Source organism: Vicugna pacos, chromosome X (genome assembly GCF_048564905.1).
Source record: "Vicugna pacos chromosome X, VicPac4, whole genome shotgun sequence".
NCBI lineage: Eukaryota > Metazoa > Chordata > Mammalia > Artiodactyla > Camelidae > Vicugna > Vicugna pacos.
The window spans coordinates 7706140-7724804 of record NC_133023.1 but is presented as its reverse complement, the minus strand read 5'-3'; the positions used below and the strand labels follow the sequence as shown (position 1 = coordinate 7724804).

At 39.2% G+C, this 18665-nt stretch overlaps 1 protein-coding gene across 5 annotated transcripts in view; it reads left to right on the top strand.

Moving 5' to 3' along the window:
• The window catches only part of ARHGAP6 (Rho GTPase activating protein 6), a 446380-nt gene that overhangs the window by 349884 nt on the left and 77831 nt on the right, over positions 1-18665 (top strand). For 4 of the 5 annotated variants that reach the window (XM_072956194.1, XM_072956195.1, XM_072956198.1 and 1 more), the window contains exon 2: positions 12321-12480. In XM_072956194.1, the coding sequence (XP_072812295.1) occupies positions 12321-12480 (160 nt within the window). Of the gene's footprint in view, positions 1-1872; positions 2147-12320; positions 12481-18665 lie in introns of those variants that run through there. The other variant, XM_072956196.1, reaches the window with a different exon arrangement.

Genomic DNA, 18665 nt, shown 5'->3' with positions numbered 1-18665 from the left:
CCCTTTGTTTTCCTGGCTTGAATGCATTTTTCCAAAGAATGTCAAAGATACACAGCTTCTCCATTATTTCTGCATTTCCTCTTGAAGCCTGACTTGGTTCCACTCTTAAAACAGACTAGGAATTTCACAAGACATTGTCTCTTGAAATTATTTGAGATTATTTATTTAAGGAAGTGGCCACCTTCTCCTGAAACGTCTGTTGACCTGACAGTGTATATATCCATCAAACAAATGAACAGGCCACTCCAGTTTTAGGTAATTCTATTTATTAAATTGCTGTGTCTGTTTCTTTTTGGACACTTACGACATGGCTCCAACTACTGCTGGTTGTGGACTGTGGCTTTGTCTTCTAGTTAATTTCATATTAAAGCCTCAGTGGTTGGGATCACAGCTGCAATGCTTATGAGTTGTGAATTTTTAGGCAAGTTACTTAACCTCTTGAGCTTCTGTTTTTTCATCTGTAATATGGGGATAATAATGTAACCTACTTTTATAATTCTTTTATCAATGAAATGAATCAATATCCATAAAATGTTTAGAACAATATCTGACACTTAGTAAAGGACTCAATGAGAACTAGGTGTTGCTTTCATCTGTTCATAAACTGAAAGATCATTTGCCTAACAATGACAAATGAATTGAATACTTATCAATTTCATGTGAAATATATTTTTAAAAACTTTAATTGAGGGTCTAAATTCCATTAGTGAGTATCCAGATTACATGAACCATAATATTCACTATCTGCTGGAATGATGACTATTTTCAACACCTGAGTTTTGAGGGTGATAGAGGTGGAGGTATATGCAGTAACAGGTAAATTTGTACTCTGAATTTCTCTTTAAGTGTAATTGTTCTGGTGAAGAAAACCATCTGACGTGTTTTATTGTTTTTAAATTCTTTCCTCTTACAAATAAATACCAACAGCAACAGAAGCTGTGTGTGGCTTACATCAAGTGATGATTAACTTCACAGAATCCTAGTAAGACACATACTGAATCCTTAAATTTTGAGTCAGTAAGCTCTTCCATGAAACCATTTCTCACTTTGTTAATTATAATCACAGTGATTCTTTTGTTGGAATTCACTTGAGACCACAAGAGAATTATAACTTCATATCGACTGGAAAACAAAGGTGTCTTTTTGAGTTATTTTTTGAGTTATTTTTGGTTCAGTGCCATGTGGAATACATGGAGATCAAGGTAATTAGTGATCAGGATATGTTTTTAATCTTTCCTTTTCTCTCTGCTCTTCATGACTCTCTCCCCACCAGCCCCCACCCAACCTGCACCCTCTTAAACGTGGCCACGTGGTTACATCCACTCTGACCTCCACACCCTCTGTTCAGGAAATGAACAGCTTCTCAAGGGCTATTGTTCCACAAAGAGCATAAAATTCAGAGCATGTGTTGTGCTTCAGTATAAAAGAGAATGAAACCTTTTTGTTTTTTTAATGTTTTTTACTTAGTGTTAGAAAAATGAAGTCAGTGGTTTTAAAATAGAATCTAAGAATATAAGTAAGAATTGAGAATTTAGCCTAAACACAGAAAGTACCCTATGTGCTTTATCATGCTCTCAGGGGTTTTACCCGAGGCTTCCGACATTCTTTGGTTGATTCCTAATAAGGACAGTTTGCACAGTTACAATCCAATTACCATTTGTAGATCCCTGTGGAAAGGGGGACTTTTTTTTTAGAGGAATTTTTTTCCAACTCCAGAATATCTCTTGAAAATAGTCTTATTTTTTAAAAGGGGGGCAGGAAATCCAGTTTCAATTTCTCTGCTTTCTTTTTGTCCCTCCCCCTTAACACTGTCTTTCACACACACACATACTCTCACTCACTCACACTACTCACTCAGCGACACAGCCTGCCTCCGTTCTGAAGGGACAGGAACTTCTCAATGGTCCGATGAAAAGATTGCATTTTTTGGTCCCAAGATTCATGGTAGCGGAGGTCTCTGGCAACAAAAGGTATCGTGGGAGTCACAGCTATGCCAGCTGGGCCATGTCTCAGACACTGTGCAATCTGCCATTTCAGGATGCATTTTTCAGCGAAAAACTAATGTTTTTTAAAGAGACTGAAGTTCCTACTCCAAGCTTAGTTCAGTGAAATTAGGACAGCAGAGACACAGCTGAATAATTCATGGGTAAGCAATATAAATATCTATACTTATACTTCTTTTCCAGATTACTGTGATAAAATGTTGGGATTCTTCCAAATTTGTCTTGTGATTTGGGAAGAAAAATGGATTGATCAGCATCTGAGATGTGTGACAGCTAAGAACTGTCGGTGCCAATAGAGATTTGTGAGAACGTTATTTTTAGATTGATTGATAATATTGGAGCAGCTTGAAATGAGCAAACTGGAGCAGGAAGGATTGTGCCGTGATGAAACGGAACAGCATAACCGGGCTGATTTCTGCAAAAGATTCAGCACAGGCTGTTTTCATGGCTCAGAGGGTAAAATGGCTTTTCTTCCCCTCTAAATTTCTTGAACTTGGGGCAACATTTTAGTTGCTGTGGCTGTGATAAATATGGGCTTCAGAGAACAACTCAGATATTAGATTAGGCTAATCATAAATCTAAAGTGCCCTGCTCTATAAAAGAGGAAAACTTTAAGCTTCTGGATTTTTAAATACTGTCTGGCTTACCCCTTTATAAACGTGTGTCTCATAATGAAAAGACTCGGTGGTAAAAAAAAGCAGAATGTGACCCTTATGACCCAGACCCCACCCTGCTACTGCAGGGGCCACCTAACTTCTTTGGACTTTGCTTTCCTCCTTTGTAAATGTAGGGGTTTGGATTGATTTATCATGTGAACTGGTTAAATACATATAGTAATTAGGGTTTAGATTCTGGAGCCTGCTGCCTGGCTTCAAATTCCAACTCTGCCAATTACTAGGTGTGTGATCTTGACAAGTTACTTAAGATTTCCTCATCTGAAATATGGGGGTACTAATGGTAACATAGTCCTTAGAGTTGTAAGAATTAAATGAGTTACTATAAATAAAAGACTTAGAATAGTAGCTAGCAGAGAGTGCACAATGTTAGCAGCATCTCCAAGGTTCAATCCATCTCCAGAGGTCTGTCGGTCTAATGTCAGTGAACTAAATTTAATTATAGAAAGACAAGGAAAACTGTCAGCCTCTGGCCCTGTCACCAAGGAGTTTCTCATTCTTGCATGTGTTTCCATTTTCTACACCCCTGGGATCTGTGCAGGCTCTTTTACTTCTTCCCCATCCAAGATTCAAATGAAGCCTAAAACTCTGAATTAAATTGGTGGCTGGTAGACAAGTCCACAATTCAACTAGGGATACACAGAAATGAAATTGGCCTTTTGTTCTGTCATTTTTGCCTTTGGGGACTTAAAATTTTGTGGCTGTATCCCCTTTATGCCAAATATTGGAAGGGTTCTTCTGACTGGAAACAAGATGTGAGTGATGATTGGTTTGGGGTTTTTGTTTTTGTTTGTTTGGTTTTTTTCTTTGAATAGTGTTAGCACAACACTGGTTTTGACAATGTTTATTTCTACTTTGGTTTATCAGTAATTCAGATAAATAGGCCATTTGCAGGTAACCGCTTTTATTTCACCCTAGCTTTTACGTACTTTCCAGTATCCCCAAGTCTTACCATGTAGTGTGATTGCTTTACAGGTTCTTTGGGATATTGCCCAGAGAAACAAAATCTTAGGAGAGGAAGAAAATGCTGATCCCAAAGACAAATCCTAATCATAGATATGCCTTTACTTTTAGTCTAGTCCAGAGGTCCACAAAGTTTTTCTATAAAGAGCCAGGTAGTAAATATTTTCAGCTTTGCAGCTCAGACAGTCTCCATTACAGCTACTCAACTCTGCCATTGTAGTGTGAAAGCAGTCATAGACAATACTGAAAGGAATGGGTGTGACTGTGTGCCAATAAAACTTTATTTACAGAAACAATCAGTGGGCGGGATTTGGCTCACAGGCAATAGTTTGGCAAGCCCTGGCTTGTCATCACCCCTATTTCTTAGATTAGGAAAACAAAGCATGGGGAGAGAAAAATAGCTTGCTAAAAGCCACATGGCTGGAAAGTGGCAGAACTGGGATTCAAGCCCAGGCAGCCTAGCTTGCCAGCCTTTGCCTTTAGCCACTGGTCCATGCTGCCCTTCTGTCAAGCCATCTCTGCCTAGGATGCTCATCTCCTGAAGTCGGCCTGGCTCATTATCTCACCTCCGTAAGGGTGAGATTCAAATATCAAGTTTTCAGTAAGGTTACCCGGAAAGCCCTTGCAGCACTCCTGATTCCCCTCACATTCCTCTACCTTCTCTTTCTCTAGAGCTTATCACCTTGTAACTTGCTATGTAATTTACTCATTTATTATGTTGATTTCTTGTCAGTTTCCTCCACTGGCCTTGATGCTCCATGAGGGAAAGGCTCTTTGTTTTCTTCACTGATGAATCCCCAGTGCCTAGAACAGTGCCTGACCTATAGAAGGTGCTCATTAAGTATTTGTGGAATGAGTGAGGCACATTTTTCCATCATGTTACTGTAACATATTTTGACACCCCTCATGTAGCAATCAACAGCTGATATACTAAGGCGAATGGTAAAAACGGACCACTCTACCTACCAACTGTTCAGAATTTTCTAAAATTCCTCCTTTTAAAAAAAGGGACCAGAATAGATAAATAAAGCATAAAAATTATGTATGATGTTAAAGTGTAAAATCTTCCTTTATAAAGGTCTTTTGAGAAGGAATGCTTGAAGAATCCAGAGAAGAAGAATTAGCAAATGTTATTTTGTTGGGTTCATAAAGGAGTAACCTCTTTTAAGAGTCCAAGCAGGGGTGTTGACAGCTATGCAAATACCCTCCACTCTGCCCGGAAGCTCATGAAGAAGGGAGCTCCTTGTCACTGGAGATGTGTTTATTTTGGAGTTATGAAGAACTAGGCAGCCCTTTTCAGAAATGTTGGTTGTGAGCCTGGCATTTAAACTTATGCCATGCTTCAGTAATTATTAATCATTAATAAATGACAGCTGGCCACAGTAGGAAACAGTTGAAAGAAATTCAGCCCCTGGCATGGTTTATCTAAATAACATGCCATTTGACAGCCTTTAACTTACTGATCTGGTCTTTTCATCTCCTTTTCACCTATAGGAAACCACAATCCAGCTGGCTGGCTTGTAATCACCAACAAAAGGCATGTTACACATAGTGGAACCATTTATTCATGAATTCAACACACCATTTCTCAAGAGTTTTTGGTGGCACTAAGAAACTGCCAGGTTTTAAAAAGGGATGCAAAGTTAGAGGAATGATGATTAATATTGATTATAACTTTACTTACCATGTATTCAGGGCTTGCTGGGAGCTAATAAGCACTCTGCAAGAAATTCACTTGCATTGACTCAGATGATCACTACAAACCTGAGAGTTAAATCTTATTCTTTGCTCTGTCTTATTGATAAGGAAACTGAGGCTCAGAGATGTTTTGAGTCTTGCCAAAGAGCTCATTTCTATTTGAATCCATGCCAGTGGGTCTCAATCTTTATTGTACAAAAATAAGAATCACCTGAGGATTCTGATTTATGATGAAGGTACGTGGGTCGCATTCCTTATGACCTTAATTCCTTAAATCTGCCTTAGAACCCAGAAACCTGCACATTTACAAGAATCATCTGCCCAGGTAATTCCACTGCCCCAGGTCTGCAGGCCATATTTTGAGCAGTCTTGCATCACTCCTTGTTGGCTCACTTGGCCTGGGGAGGTTTACTGTTGGGTGAGGTTAAAGAGTTGCTGCAATTAGAGACTAGTCCCAAGGACATCATAAAACAATGTGGTAGAGACCAAAACCAAAATTATTTCAATCAATTTTATTTCATGGGAATATCAAGTCTGCTTGTAAAGATGCAATTTATCTCAAAAGAATGACCTTTCTGAAATAAATCACAGATATTAGGTTGTTGGTTTTTCAGTTTGCCTTTTGTTTCTTTTTTCTAAATGTATACTTCTGGTGGGAAGGAAGTGTCTTTTAGTCAATGCTTTTAGTGAGTTGTTCTCCAGTTAATCAAGATTCTATTATATTGAGACTTCTTTTGTTTGCCTCTTTTATAATGGTTTGTAGTGTTTGTGCTTCTTAATGCTAGTTGTAAAGAAATTTGGATTCTGTTTATTTATTGGCTTAATATATAGGAATAATACACGTATAATATACATGATATTGCATAGCATACATAAGAGTATATAGTGCATGCATTTGATGATAAATAAAACTCATACATGAGTGTTAATATCTCCTGATACTATCATTTTAAGGAGATTATGTGTAATTTGGGCCTAACCACAGACCTAAGTTATGGCAGGTTTTCTCAATCTCTGCACTATGGACAGTTGCAGCCAAATAGTTCTCTATTGTGGGCACAGAGGGCTGTCCTGTGTACTGAAGGATGTTCAGCAGATCTCTGACCTCTACTCACTAGTTGCCAGGAGGAAACCCCACCCTAGTCTCATGATAGCCAAAAATGTTTCCAGATGTTGCCAAATGTCCCTTAAGGGGGCAAAATCACTCCCCAAAATCACAGGGCTGTATCATTTTGTATCGTATCGTTAACCTTTATTCATGCTATCCCATAGGCCCCCAGAATAAAAGGATATTTTTATAACTGTCAAGGCCCTTTGTCTATCCAGAAACATTGGGTCAGTTTCAGCTTCACTTATAATTAGGAAATTGAAACAATGAGAAATCATCCACTTTCAAGCTAAAAAAAAAATCCTATGACAACTACTCAAAAGCTGGATCCAGAGAGCCTTAAAATGAGTCATCCATTTATGAGATAAACAGTCACCAAAGAAAAATGCTGGCCTGGAGTGTGCATTTGAGAGTTGAAGAACAGCCAGAAACACATTCTAGGCGGTGCTGGTGGGCTTTGGCACTTTACTGGGTGCTTGTTTATTACTTCATGGCCCATGTGCTCAGGGTCACAGGGCAACATTGACCTTTGTGTTTGTGTCTTCCTGCTGGTAAGAGGTCTGATTAATGAGTATGAGTGTCATGGATTCATTATTCCTCAGGTCCGATACTTTTCTGTTTATTTTCTACCCTGATATATTGGCATTTTTTAGCTCATCAACAGGCTCTGTTTCAGAAGACTGTTTCTTAACAGTTTATTTAAATCCAGAAGAAATTCTCCGTCATAGATACACTATTACATGAGTTGGTTAGTTTCCAATTTCTTACTGAAATTGATGTACTCATGATGTACCTGGTTCATTTAGTCTCTAGACTGACAAATATTTATTATTTGTGAATTACTTATTCTTCATTGATAATGAATTGCCAGGTATTATCTTGGATACTGGGAACACCGAGGTAAGTAAAGGAGACAAAGCTCTTGCCCTCATGAATCTAGCTAATGTATGTAGCTCATGATGCAGGGTGCGAAGACTGGGTCTCTGGCACGTGGTGGTAGATAGTAAATAAATATGTGGTGGGTGCTAAATGACCCAGTCTCTATATCAGGGGTTGGCACACTACAGCCAGTGGGCCAAATCCAGCCTGCTGCCGGGTTTTATATGACCTGAATGTCTAGAATGGTTTTTACATTTTTAAGTGGTTGAAAAACATCAAAAGATTACTGTTTTGTGACATGAAAATTATATGAGATTAGAACTTTAGTGTCTGCGAGTAAAGTTTTATTGGAACGTTTGTCTCCACATGGTTTATGGCCACTTTTGTGCTACATTGGCAGAGCTGAGTAGTTGTGACAAAGACTATATGGACCACAAGCCTAAAATACTTACTACGTATATAGCTTTCTATAATTCTATTTTTGCGGGGAAAGTGCTTTCAGAATTCCAATCTTGAAGCCTCTCCAGCTCAAGTCATCGGCAGTGGTACCTATAGTGTGAAGTAGTGGGACCTGTAGTATGAAGCAGCACTTCAGCACCAGGAAATGGGGCAGTAAAAATCTGAGGGGAGCTCAAGACCTACTTTCTCAACTGTCTGGGAGCTTATCCTCAGTTGAACTCAGGCTCCTTCACCTCACCCACCTTCTCTTCTAATGCTCCCTCCTACTCCTTCTGTATTAGTTTCCTACTGCTGATGCAACAAATTACCAAAAACTTAAAACATCAGAAAGTTAATGTCTTACAGTTCTGGAGGTCAGAAGTCTGACATGGGTCTCACTCGGCTGAAATCAAACGCTGCAGCCCTTCTGGAGGCTCTGGGGGAGCATCTGTGCCTTGCCTTTTCCAGCTTCTGGAGACTGCCTGCTCATAGCCCCTTCCTCCATCCTTAAATTTGGCAGCCTAGTGGTATCTTCAAATCTCTCTCTCTGTCTTACTCACACACACTCACACTCCCCTCCGTTTCTGTTGTCACATTTCCTTCTCTGACTCTGCCACCCCTGCCTCCTTCTGGTAAGGACTCTTCTGATGAGGTTGATCTCGTCTGGATAATCCAGAATAACCTCCCTATCTCAGGATCCCTTAACTTAATCACACACACAAAGTTCCTTTTGCCGGGTAAGGTAACATACTCACAGGTATCCACTAGGAATTAGAGCATGGCCATCTTTGGGGCGAGGAGTATTACTGTGCCTGCCACACCGTCTATCCAGTAACTCCATACATCTCTCTACCTCTGCCGAACAAAATGCACAACTGAAGGGAATCTCTCAAATTTTGTATCCACCAGCCAGGATATTGTAGTGGCTAAGAGTACAGGCTTTAGACTCTGAGGGACAAGTTGAAGTCATTTGTTGTTGAATGAAAGAATAACAATATGGCATCACTGTATTTGCTCAGTATAAGAAGGCGAGACATGCTTACTCCTGGTGTCTTAAAGCTTACATTTTGCTTCAAAAAGCAACATCTTCACTATTACAACTATCACAGAAATAGCCTTATTTCTTATGGTGGATTTGCATCTTTCTTTGATGTTGGAGAACTTCATGAATTTTCCAGAAACAGCCGACTTACTACAATCAACCTGAATGATGGGGTGCAAATTCAAATCTGAATCTGATCAACCCTTGAGCTCAGTAGTTCTCAACCGTGGCTGCATGGGTTGGTCAATCAGGAAACAAACAAACAAACAAACAAATGACTACGCACTAGAACCTGCCTCAGAACCTCTGGGAAGTCATTAGTCGAATCTCTTTCTTTGCACGTATTTACAATTTTCATAATATAAAGGCAAATATATTTTAAGCATGTAGACAGTGTGCACCCTAGGAACTCTAGGATGAGGCAACTGAGATGTGGAAACTTCATGAATTTGCTTGGTGACTCCCGCAACACTGGTCTGTGTAGTTCCCACGGTTGCCACATCTGGGGACTCTGTCCCTAGCTGTAGAATCCCAAATGAAGAGGTGAGGAGGAGGGAGAGAAACAGGCTGATTTTAGATTTTAGACTTCTAGGTACTTCATTGCAAATATGTTGATTCGAACCTTGTGATAATTCAGGTAAACCGTGGGTGAGTGCTTTGAGAAAGGACTCTTTAAATAAATTAATTTAAAAAGATGATGTGGAATGAAATTAGGAAGGTTGATGCATTCGACCAAGTAACTTACTGTGAGCCAACACTAAATTATCAGACCTTAAAAGCAATACAACTACAGTTTTAAGACATGTTTGCAGAGTTTCCCAGCCATTGTGTTTCCTTGATACGGCATCACTGTATTTCCTTGACTCTGTGTGTGCTTGGCTCTGAAATTAGACCTCTCAATCTTCCAAATGTCTATATTGCATTAAGGATAAAAATAAAAATGAAGAACACTGTTCTTTGTCGTTTAGAGCAGAAGCCAATACCTCCTGAGTTTATCCCAAGGTACTATGAATGGATATGCTTTTAGCCTGTGAATCAATTGTGTTAATTTTATAATTTCTCAATAATGGACCTTGCATATTTCCAACTTTAAAAAAACACATTGAAATTTGAATGTGCTTAATTAGAAAAAAATCTTTGAAATTCACAGTGGTGTAACTATACATTGGGAGCAGTGAGAAAATTGGGACATCGGGAAAAATGCAGATTATTTGATGTAGTCATGACTGCTGATTGGCAGGTAGCAAAAGACAATGAGATGGTGGAGTGTAGAGGGGTGAGGGGAGGAGGGTGATGAACTAGAGTAACTCATACAGACTTCTCCAGGTCTCTCTGAACTCTTTAAGCTTCAGTTATTCAAGTCTGTGGTATATAATGGATTATGAAACAACTTGGTCTATTACCCACAATTAAAAATGTGACTGAATGATGTTTTTAAGATGCTACACATTTGATAATAGGTAGCTTTGGAGATAACTCTGAAGTCCCCCTTTGTTTATTATTTGATAACCTTCTCTCCTAGGGAAATTGTTTTTTCAGCCATGTGCTAAAGGTGGGTTTAAGAACCAGTTGGCTCTGGAGACAGTTTTACCTCCTTTGTGAAATGACTCTTCCAAGTCCTAACCAATGCAGCTGCCCTGCTTTCAAGAAAGTGCCACACTCTTCTCTTTCTGGGATTTGGCTGTAGCCTTCTCTTGAGCCATCTGCTGCTTAGAAGAACTAATCTTAGGAGAAAAGAACTCCATAAATTCAAGTCATTACAACTAGACCAAGCTTTTTCTTTCTTCTATCTAATAATTCCAAATTTACCAAAGAAGTTAAAAAAATCTGTGACAATAAGAATCAAAGGCTAAGGCAAGTGTAAAGCATCACACTTTATTATGCTAAGTGTAGTAACTTGTGATCAGTTTCCAAAACTATGTATTACTTGATTGAGTTGGAACTGTTTTAGTCAGGAGAAGAAAATGAAGGCTCAAGAAAGATGTAAACTGGCCTGATTCTATTTTGCCAGATTTGGGAATATGCTTTATTTATTTATTTTTAGAGATAAAATATCACTTTCAAAATGTCAAAATTTTAACATCTTTATTCTCCCCCCCCCCAAACCTAATTCCCTTCTGCTCTTCCTTGCCTTGGTGACTCAGTGTGCCATCCTCCCAGTTGCTCAAGCCAGAAACGCTGATGTCATCCTGGATTACTCCTTCTCTACCCCCTACTGCATCCAGTTTGTCCCCAAGCATCTATGTGATTCTGAGTGTCTCCCTGTCTCTTCAAATTTGAATAAGCATCATACGTAACCTAGTGTCTCTTCTGATCTCTACATCTTTGACTTGCTCCCTCCCTCAATTCCTTTAGAAATGTGTTTCTAGTCATCTTTCCCATATGCAAATCTGATCATGTTCCTCTCTTACTCAAGGTTCTTTAACGGCTAGCCATCACCCTCTGAGTAAAATCCAATCTACTCTGCAATGCCTGCAAAGAAAGCCCTCCAGGATCTGTCCCTGATTTCTGCATGGCTTCACCTCCTGCTATTTCCTCCTTCCAGCCTTGTAATTTCCCCCAAACAAACCTGTTCTGTCAAATTCATTTGCTTTGGAACACGCTGTTTTTCCAGTGTTGCATTTCTGTTGAGCTTATTCAACTTGCTGGTCTCCAGTGAAGCAAAGCCTTCCTTGGTCCCCAGACAGATGTCGAAGTCTTTCCTCTAGGCATCCCATTGCATGTGGTACTTACTTCTTGTATCATAATCTCTGAATTTTATGGATTGTGTATGTTCTTCCTACCTAATATTTTTTTTAGCCTGAGTCCTTACAAATCTTGTAAGTTTTATGATTTGGGGAAAATTAGTTAACCTTCCCAAGCCTCAATTTCATCTCTAGTATATTATATTGATATATACTATATATTACTATAATATCAACACAATGTATCATAAGTATATATTAGATGTTACAATAATATATTATGACATATATTATAAACACACTAGATTGTATAATTATATAATGTTATTATATTATTAAATATTATATAAGATAGGGTCAAAAATGGTAACTACCTCCTAAGGTTGTTGGAGGAAGTAACTTGAAAGCCCTTGGCACAATTGCTGGCACACAGTAGGCCAGCAATATACGTGTACCTTCCTGTCTCTAGTGTGCATGATGGGAATTAGCATCCGTTTTTTCCTGTTACTGAGAAACAAAACCCAAAAACTTCCCATGTGTTCCCATAAAAGAGAGGAAGCAGGACCCTTGAAGCACCTTTCCACAGTTTTCTTTGGCCTCTGCATGTATGCACCATTATACGGGATCAGGTGACCAGGCAGATACCCCAGATTTTAATGTTTGCAGCTGACTCAGAAAATCCAGTTAACTAAAAGTGGATTTGATTTTAGGGATTGAGAGCCAATTTTGGAACACAAAAATGGAGTTTGCTTGACTTTATTACTAACTGAGGCTGAGATTCGTCAGGTTAGTGTGACTGTGAGACTTGATGTTTTTCCCTTTGGTCTACAGGGTGATTTCACCTGGAACAGCATGTCGGGCCGCAGCGTGCGGCTGAGGTCAGTCCCCATCCAGAGCCTCTCGGAGCTGGAGCGAGCCCGGCTACAGGAAGTGGCTTTTTATCAGCTGCAGCAGGACTGTGACCTGAGCTGTCAGATCACCATTCCCAAAGGTAAGGCCCCGTCTGCCATTCCATCGGGGGTGCTGCAAGGCAACCGCCCGCTCCCCCAGAGCCCCAGTGGCACTCTCCTCCCAGCCCCACCATTGACACAGGAAGGAAGCTACACCTTCCAGGTCGTTGGCTGGCATTGGTGTCCGTTTTGAAAGACATGTTCAAGTGGGACAACTTACGTGTAAACTAATACATTTATTTAAAGGGAAGATCAGCTGGGGGTATTAAAAGGGAACGCTGTGTGTATCTTAACAGTCTATGTGGCTTCAGCACAATTAAAAAGAAATTTCCAAAAGGTCAGCTTGAAGAGTTACAAGAAAAACCACGTCTCTGTCAATACAATTTCAAAATAACCAGCTGGAAAGAATGTTTTAACAACCTGTTCAACTTGTCACTTGACCTTCTGCCAACTCAGAATTGGTGATTACACCAATGTGAACTCCTTCTGACCCAGCCTTTCACCTGGCGTGTCTGTCAGGGTTCACCACTATAACCCTGGAGCCGGTACAGGCCTGGCTGTCTGATGTTTTTACAAGCACAGATCCTGATTCCTATAAAGATGAGAAGCATACATTTGAAATTCTTTGATCTCTAAAGTCTGTTTCTGAATGTTTACCAGCTTCTATAAAAGTACATTGTAATTCGTATTAGTGTGGAGGAGAAAGGGAATTTGAGGTAGAGTGAAAAGCTATGGTGTTATACAAATAGAGAACCTGCCATAAAAAGCATCACTGGCTGGTGTGCCTGAAACTTAAAGGGAAGCAGGAGAGAGATAGCAAGCATCCAAAAGCTAGAAGATTGCCTCAGAAGATTTGGTATCTGCAGGACTTCTACTTTATTTTATGAGACGGTTGAGGGGCTGCTTCATGAATTTTTATTCATAAAATCATTTACATCCTCCCTATACACATACATATAGATATGGTGTTCTCACTCAGGGGTGGTTTTGCCCCCATCCCCAGGTAAAATCTGGCAGTGTCTGGTTCCACTTTCTGTTTTCACAGCTTGGGGAAACGATGCAGCTGGCACCTAGTGGGTAGAGGCCAGGGATGCTGTTAAATATCCAATAATACACAGAACAGTGCCCCACAACACGCATTGTCAGGCCCCAAGGGCCCAAGTGCACAGGCTGAACAACTTTGATATACACATGAACACGTGCTCATGTGCTGCCAACAGCAGTGCTGATGGAAAGGGCACTGGCTTGGGAGTCTGAAAACCAGGATGTGAGGACTTGTCCAGTCACCCCACCTCTACATGTGGGCCTGTGCAATTCACCTCTGTCGTGGGAGGCTCAGTTTTGTTGACTAGAAAGAGTAGCACAAAAACACTGACCACACAGAGTTTTTCACTGGATGGTGACTCTTAGGGCCACTTTTATTCTTTTTTTTTAAGATTGAAGTATAGTTGATTTATAATATTGTATTAGTTTCAGTTGAACATCTTAGTGGTTCAGTATCTTTGCAGATTATATTCCATTAAAAGTTATTACAAGATAATGGCTGTGATTCCCTGTGCTGCACAATATCTCCTTGTTGCTTATCTATTTTATACATAGTAGTTTGTATCTCTTAATCCCATACCCCTATCTTGCCACTGGTAACCACTAGTTTGTTTTGTATAACTGTGAGTCTGTTTCTTTTTTGCTGTGTATATTGGTTTGTTTTATTTTTAGATTCTATATATAAGTGATATCATAAAGTATTTATCTTTCTCTATGTGACATTCCACTAAGAATAATATTCTCTAAGTCCATCCACATTGCTGCAAATGGCAGAATTTCGTTATTTTTAAATGGCTAAGTAATATTCCATTGTGTGTGTGTATATATATACATCTTCTTTGTCCAGTCATCGGTTGATGGACACTTGAGTTGTTTCCATATCTTGGCTATTGTAAAAAATGCTGTTATGAACATGGGGTTCATGTTTCGTTTTGAATTAGTGTTTTCATTTTTTTCTGGAAATATACCCAGCTGTGGAATTGCTGGATCATATGGTAAGTCTATTTTTAGTTTTTTGAGGAACCTTCATTCTGTTTTCCACAGTGGCTGCACCAACTTACATTCCCACCAACAGTGTAGGAGGGTTCCCTTTTCTCCACATCTTCACCAACATTTCTTATTTGTAGATTTTTTGATGATGGCCATTCTGACAGGTGTGAGGTGATACCTCATTGTTGTTTTGATTTGCATTTCTCAAATAGTTAGTGATGTTGAGCAACTTTCACGTGCCTGTTAGCCATCTATATGTCTTCTTTGGAAAAATGTGTATTCAGGCCTTCTGTCCATTTTTTGATTGGGTTGTTTATTTTTTGATATTGAGCTGTATGAGCTGTTTATATATTTTGGATATTAACCCCTTGTCAGTCATATCATTTGCAAATATTTTCTCCCAGTCTGTAGGTTGTCTTTTTGTTTTGTCAGTGGTTTCCTTTACTGTGCACAAGCTTTTAAGTTTAATTAGGGCCCATCTGTTTATTTTTGTTTTTGTTTCTTTTGTCTTAGGAGACAGATTCAAAAAAATATTGCTGCAATTTATGTCAGAGTGTTCTGCCCATGTTCTCTTCTGGGAGTTTTATGGTTTCAGGTTTTGTATTTAGATCTTTAATCCATTCTGAGTTTATTTTTGTATATGGTGTGAGGAAATGTTCTTATCTCATTCTTTTACATGTAGCTCTCCAGTTTTCCCAGCACCACTTATTGAAGAGACTGTCTTCTCCCTTGTATATTTTTGCCTCCTTTGTCATAGTTTATTGACCAGAGGTGCATGGGTTTATTTCTAGGCTCTCTGTTCTGTTCCAGTGATACATATATATGTCTGGTTTTGTGTCAGTGCCATGCTGTTTTGATTACTGAGCTTTGTTGTTTAGTCTGAAGGCTAGGAAGGTGAGACCTCCAGCTTTGTTCTTTTTTCTCAGGATTTCTTTGGCAATTCCAGGTCTTTTGTGGTTCCATGTAAATTTTAGGGTTATTTGTTCTAGTTCTGTGCAAAATGTCATGGATATTTTGATAGGGATCGCATTAAATCTGTAAATTGCTTCAGGTAGTGTGTCTGTTTTAACAATATTAATTCTTCTAATCCAAGAGCATGGGATTTTTTTAATTCCTTTGTATCATCTTCAATTTTCCTCCTCAGTGTTTTATAATTTTCAGAGTGCGAGTCTTTCACCTTCTTGGTTAAGTTGATTCCTAGATATTTTATTCTTTCTGTTGTGACTTTAAATGGGGTCTTTTTTACTTTCTCTTTCTGAGAGTTCATTATTAGTGTATTGAGAAGCAACATATTTCTGTATATTAATCTTGTATCCTGCAGCTTTACTGAATTCGTTTATTAGTACTAACAGTATTTTTGGTGCAGACTTTAGGGTTTTCTATATAAAGAATCACATCATCTGCAAATAGGGACAGTTTTACTTCTTCCCTTCCAACTTGGATGCCTTTTATTTTTTTACTTGACTGATGGCTGAGACAAGGACTTCCAATACTATGTTAAACAAGAAGTGGCAAGAGGAGCCACTTTTATTCTTTAAGCTGGAATCTGGAACTCTGCCAGAGGTCATGAAAGAGTTCAGGAGAAGGGAGGAGTAGATTAGACCAAGGGACTGATGGAACAGGCACATTTCACTGACTGCTGTTTTGCTCCTTTGGCTTCCTCATCACACACTCCTTAACACCACAACCACAGCCAGTTCCTCCCAGGAGGAAATCCCTACCCCTGTTATATCTTTTCATGCTAATGTAACACAGATATCCTCAGCTCAAGTAACAAGAAAATCCGTTTGGCGATTGGTGACAAAAGAGTGCTAATCGCCGCCAGGCCATGCTGCTGCTTCTCCCTGGGACAATCTCATTCTGCCTCATCTTGTCTTGGTTTGGTTTTAGGGTGGAGAGGAGGCCTGCCCTGGCCTCGCCATTAACTTACAAGGTGGCCCAGGTGGGGCACAAGAATCCTGTCTCCCTTTCACAGGAACTGATGTTTTTCAGTTCCTAAAAAAAATTTTAATAGAAATATTGTTGGCAAACCCAATTTATAGTGAAAGGAATGATGACTCTAAAAAGTTATGTGAAACCCAGATTGGCTGCACATCAGATGAAATATCAAGAAACAAATATTCTTTGTAGCTTTGTTTTTAAATCCAGTTAATTTGATGTTTTTCTTTGTTCTTGTTTTTTAGAGTCCACTAAATAAATAACCTTTACCAAGCAGGCAGTTTTATAAAACTTATCTGCTAGAAGCTCTCTCTCCATTGCTTATTTCTGAGACTATGTGGGTCCTAGCACATTCAGGAAAAGATTTGTTCTATCAAGATGTTCAAAGATGTTTGGGCTACAGGAGTTATTCTGATATTTTCTACCAAAATGGGAGCTAATGATTTATAAACAATTTCTTACTTATGGAGGAGAGAAGGAATTGTGTGGCTGGGTGGGAAAGAAAAAGGTATCACCCAGGAGTTCTGAAGCTATTGTTTTGGAAAGATGATTATTGACATTGAATATTTAACGAGATCTATCAAATGTGTAACCAGCGCTGAGTGCTGTGATGGCAGCTTTGGTCAGAGGGTGGCCACTGGGTTCCATGCAAACCCCCAAGTGGAGGTTCTAAACAGGGTCAGATTCGCTGTATGAATAATTTACTCAGGAAAATAATATAGTTGCCAGGGTCTAGAACCTCAGGAAATGATACCAGGCCTAAAGACATAGTGTGTATAATGAAAATGGAAACATACTCAAACTTCCGTTTTTGTTCTTTGTCACCTTAGGATGACTATAAGGATTTATTTATGGGTAACTGTTTGGAGGACCCTCTTCCTCTATGAGCCTGGTGCTTCCAGGGCTCAGATGAATGATAATATAACATATTCAACAGCTACTGGAATTTACCATAGAGAGAGAAGAATTGAGTATTAGGAGGTTGGGAAATTACTGGGGTTATTTCCTAGAGTGGACTGCAGGGGTGGGATCTAAAGCACAGGTAGAGAATTTGACCTCTTCTTGAGCTTTAGTAATAAGTGGACACTGGTTATATAGGTATGGATGCAGATAGATTAGAATATACATGTGGAATTTTACTCCAGGTTGCCCCTCTACTCTCAGTGAAATAGGAAACAATTTCATGTGCTAGGAGTGAGGATAGGAAGGTGGTCCTAGAGGTTTGAGGAAAGAGGAGAGGAATGGAAAAGAAGGAAGCTGATGGAGCAGTAATGTTGCAGGATTGCAGGGCAGCCCAAAAGGTCTATTTGAGGTTAGTAGCTGGGAATTTAAATTGCAAAATAAACATCTGGACGGGTAAACACTGCTAAAGCAAGTATACTATTTTGCACTTTGAATTTCCCAGTCCTGATTAATCTAAATCTCCCCTTACTAGAGATAGGATTTTCTAGGTGAGTTCAATAATGGTAGAGAGGGACATGACAGTTGAGATTAAATCTGTGGTAGGCAGAATAATGGACTCTTCAAAGATGGCCATGTCCTAGTCCCTGGAATTTATGTATATTTATCTCACATGCAAAAAGAAACTTTGCAGACGTGATCAGTTAAGGTCTTTGAGTTAGCGAGATTATCCTGGATTAGCTGGGAGAGTCCAAACTAATCACATAGATACTTAAAAGTAAAGAAACTTTCCCAGCTGTAGTCAGAGAGACAAATGACTTTGGAGGAAGCTCAGAGAGATGCATTGCTGTTGGCTTTGATGATGGAGGAAGGGACCATTAGCCAAGGAGTGCAGGCAGCCTCTAGAAGCTAACAAAGGCCAGGAAACACATTCTCCCTAAAGCATCTGGAAAGGAATGCAACCCTCCAGACACCACAATTTTAACCCAGTGAGACCCATTTCAGACTTCTGGCCTCCAGAAAAGTCAGATAATAAATTTGAGTTGTTTAAGGCACTAAGTTTGTGGTCATTTGTTACAGCAGCCGTAAAAAAAAAACTAATACAGTATCCAAGAGAATGATTATAATCTCAGACCATGTAATCTAAGTTGAATAAGGAAAGTTACAAATAAATGTAAAAGACTTATATTTTCCTTGAATAATAAGAATCAATAATTTAAAGATGTCAGTTATGCCATTAAGTATCTATAAACTGAATGTAATTCCAAAAAACATGTCAACAGAATTTGTTTTTGTAATATCATTAAATTGATCTACACATCATCTTGGCAAATAATTATGTGAGCGTAGGTAG